Source organism: Phaenicophaeus curvirostris, chromosome 4 (assembly GCF_032191515.1).
Source record: "Phaenicophaeus curvirostris isolate KB17595 chromosome 4, BPBGC_Pcur_1.0, whole genome shotgun sequence".
NCBI classification, from domain to species: domain Eukaryota; kingdom Metazoa; phylum Chordata; class Aves; order Cuculiformes; family Cuculidae; genus Phaenicophaeus; species Phaenicophaeus curvirostris.
In genome coordinates this window covers 53043984-53047738 of record NC_091395.1, presented here as the reverse complement: position 1 = coordinate 53047738, position 3755 = coordinate 53043984, and the positions used below count along the sequence as shown (strand labels likewise).

The 3755-nt window shown below is 48.8% G+C and overlaps 1 protein-coding gene across 1 annotated transcript in view; it reads right to left on the bottom strand.

The window, feature by feature from the left end:
- Positions 1–3429: 3429 nt before the first annotated feature.
- The window catches only part of PHOX2B (paired like homeobox 2B), a 2165-nt gene continuing 1839 nt past the window's right edge, over positions 3430–3755 (bottom strand). Inside the window, exon 3 of the mRNA XM_069854902.1 lies at positions 3430–3755. This exon is cut by the window's right edge and continues 130 nt beyond it. Coding sequence (XP_069711003.1) covers positions 3430–3755 — 326 coding nt within the window.

Genomic DNA, 3755 nt, shown 5'->3' with positions numbered 1-3755 from the left:
AGTGTGTGCAAGAGCTGCCCCAGAGCCTGATCTGGCATTAAACCTGAATTCCAAATCTTGGTATTTAGAAGATCAGATAATGAAAGACTCAAGGTGCTTTTAACACACAACGTAAATTTACTTTTGAACTCTTCAAGATATAGCGTGTGTTCAGATTGAATTTGAGTTGAATAATAAAACATATTATTCTTTATTTGAACAACATGAGGATGTAAAACCAGGAAAAATAACAAACTTTACTCTAATTTCTTTACTGTAGCATCCTTTGATTTGTTAAATCTTTCTACCCAGGTCTCCTTGCCTTGTGAACCCCAAAATATCTCTTGATGTTACAGATCAGGTGGCCCATTCAGCTTTCAGTGCTACCACTGTTCAGCGGCCATTGAGCATCCTCTTCCAGCCTGGGCTTCCTCTGTGTACCTTATTGCCCTCCTCAAGCCTCTGTGCTTGTAAAGGTCAGCACTAATCCTGCGGATTATTTATTTAATTACTACTCCCTTTCAAATGCCTGCCTTTGCAAAGAGGCCAGAGAAATAAACTTCAAGTATTTTCAAAGCAACCATTTCTACTTCACTGGATGGTCACTGATGTTTATGAATTAACATTTCCAACTGCTCTGCTCTTGCAAACCCTGGTTGTCCCAAGCCTTAGGCCTTCCTTGATCCGCTGCACTGTGTGGGTGGCCAGAATATGGAAAGATGAGGCTTGGGAAGGGATTTATGGGTCAGAGGAAATAAGTGATGGGACAGAAGTTTCCAAAAAGGGCTAATGAGAAGCTTAGATACATAAGTGGAAAATCATGATCAGAAATAGAGAGGTAGGCTTAGCTCTGTATGAACCATTAATGAGAGAGACTCCATAGTGTTTGGTATGGTCCTGATATCCTTTTTGCAAAGCACCTTCAGAAACTGGAGGGGGTGGTTCCAGCTCTGGAAAAAATCTAAGACATTTGAGCTTCTGAGAATGTGGGAGGTGTAAAGGACACAGCTTATTTAGTTTAGCAGAAAAAAGGTAGATCAATATGCAAACCTTTTCACAATGTAGTAGATGTAAAAGAGAAAAAAGGTCTAGCAGATATGCAGCAAGATCTACTGCTTGGACACTGAAGGCAACATGTTAGAAATAGACCCCAAGTATTAGCAGACAAAGTAGTGAACCTGTCAAAAAAAACCCAAAACACCAGCAGGTGTAGCATGTTGCCATATCTTAATGTTTTAAAATCACAACTGCACACCATAAAGTGGAAGCTAATCACCTTCACACAGCAAGGCCTGACAAGGAGGAGTATCTTTAAGTCACCCGTGGCTGGCTGGTTGGTTTACCGGTAATAAACGTCTCATCTCAAATTGCTCAGGGATTAGTTCAGCCCTGGTAAAGCAGATGGACTGACTGCTGCAGCTTCTCCAGCAGGGAACTCTTTCCATGTAGATCGCTATTAGTAGAACTAGACTGCAGACCACAGCTATTTCCTACAGATAGTCCATTTACTTTGAACAAAGATATTCTTAGAGCATGAAATGACTTTTGGAAGAAAATGTAAAGTGGCAAAAGCTACTCACATTTTAACAAAACGTGTATTCAAGAAATGCACAAGGGTTGGGGTTTTTTTCTCCAGAAAATAGACTATTTTATTGCAGCATTTTAAAACTAATTATTGAAGTACTTTTGTTAATGAAACAGAACTTGTCCCATTTTTTCTGGGTCTTCTAACTGTGCTCTGGGTGGTGGCACCCTCTCCCCAGCACTCCAGCCATGCAGAGGAAAGCTCTTGCCATGTTTGCTTCTTGGGAAAACTTCTAGGGTTTTTTTTTGGGGGGGGGTGTCTTTCTTTTTGCCCCCCGGAACTGTGCCAAAGTCAGGGTTCATCACCTCGGTATCCCCGCAGCTCACCCGCCAGCGCCCCGGGATGCGCTGCAGCGGCTCTTCTCGGGCTCGAGGGGTTTTGGTGGAGCTGCCTGCCGGCTCGACCGGGCGAGGCCGACCCTCCGCCGCTCCCCGGTGCCCCGGGGGGGTTGGTTCCGGCACCCCTGGTCCCCGGGACAGGCCCGGGCGAGGAGCTCGGGAGCGGCCGGTCCGCGCCGTCGGGGCAGCGGCTGAGCCGGGCGCTGCGCCGCTCCTGTCCCGGTGGGACCCCAGCCCAGCGGCCCCTCGCCCTGCCAGGGGGCGAGCCTCACGTTTAAAGCAGCAGAACCGTTTCCGAAAAGCTGCGGAGCTGGTAAAGCCGCTTTTACCTTCCGTGTGTTGGCGAGAGCTCTCAGCCCGTCTGCGGGATGCTCCGTCCGCCGGGGAGCCAGACCTGTAGTTGATACCCCGTTCGTTTTCTTTTAACAAATATCACCTAACATCAGCCACCTACAAATTTCGAAGTAGCGACAAAAGGTCAGGGCTGACGTATCTTCCGCGCCCCCCTCCAATCAGCCTGTCTGCAAATAATTGATAATGGCAAATTAGGCAATAATGAAGGGACCCGCAGTTACGGTTTTCCTGATGGTAACGCAGATTAAAAATAACGCTGTCGAGCCCACCTCGTTTTGACGACTCAGTCCAGATTCCGCGATGAGCGCCTTCAACTTTATCAGGCAAAAAAAAAAAAAAAAAGAAAAGAAAAAAGAGACGGAGCCCTCCTCCCCAGTCCAGCCCTAACAAGAAGTCAGGAGAGCTGCGGTGCTATATTTGCTTTTAGTTTTTATTATTAACAATCAATTAATGGTACACTCTTGGAAAACTATATGCACATGTAGAAATATTTCCCCTCTTAAATAGAAGCATTCATTTTAACCACATATAAATAAATCTGAAAACCCTGAACATAATTTATGACGATTATGCTCACAAACATATTCCAACAGGTAGGGAAAAAAAAAAAAAGAATAAGACGACATGCAACCGATAACAAAAATATATATCATTGCCTGAACCTGGTCTGTCAAAACGCAAAGGGAACAGAACCCGTGAGAACTTTATTTCTCCATAAAGACACGCCATAGAGACTACGAGAAGGGAAAACGTTATTTATACGGTCAACTAGACAAGTCTGTACTGATATTAACACTATACAGCTGAGTCACAGAACACAGTCGTAGAAAGACACAGAAAAAGAGAAAGCATACCTGTCAACATCCAACTAAGAGCTATAGTTTGTGCCTTTTAAAATAAAATTAGAAAACCCTAACGGAGAGGCCTAAAAACTGCGTAAACCGTATAATAATAATTAATAATAATTAATAAATACAAGCCGGCCCCGCGGGGGAGAGACCCGGCCCCCCCGGGGGTGCGGGGCAGCGCGGGGGGGGGGTGGGGCGGAGAGGACGCTTTCGTCGCTCGGGCCGAGCGTGAGAAGGAGCTTTAAAAAAACCAAACAAACAAACGGAAAAAAAAAAAAAAAAACCAAAAACCCCAAACCGGAACGCAAGGGAGCGGCCCGCGCGCTCAGAACATGCCGCTCTTGACTAGGCTGCCTTTGGTGCCGCCGGGCCGCTGCAGCGAGGAGAGGACGCTGGCGAAGGGCCCGCCTAGCGAGTCGGGGATGGAGGCGATGGGCCCGGGCCCCGGCGCCCAGCCCTGCCCCGGCCCCGCCGCCGCCAGCGCCCCCGGCCCCGCCGCGCCCTTGCCCGGCTCCGCGCCCGGCCCGCCGGGCCCCGCCGCGCCCTGCCCGCCCGCGGGGCTCGGGCCGCCGCCGCCGCCGCCGCCGCAGCCGGGCGCGGGGTTGGGGTTGGGCCCGGGGCCGCCGGTGCTGTCGGGGTCGGCGCTCTTGG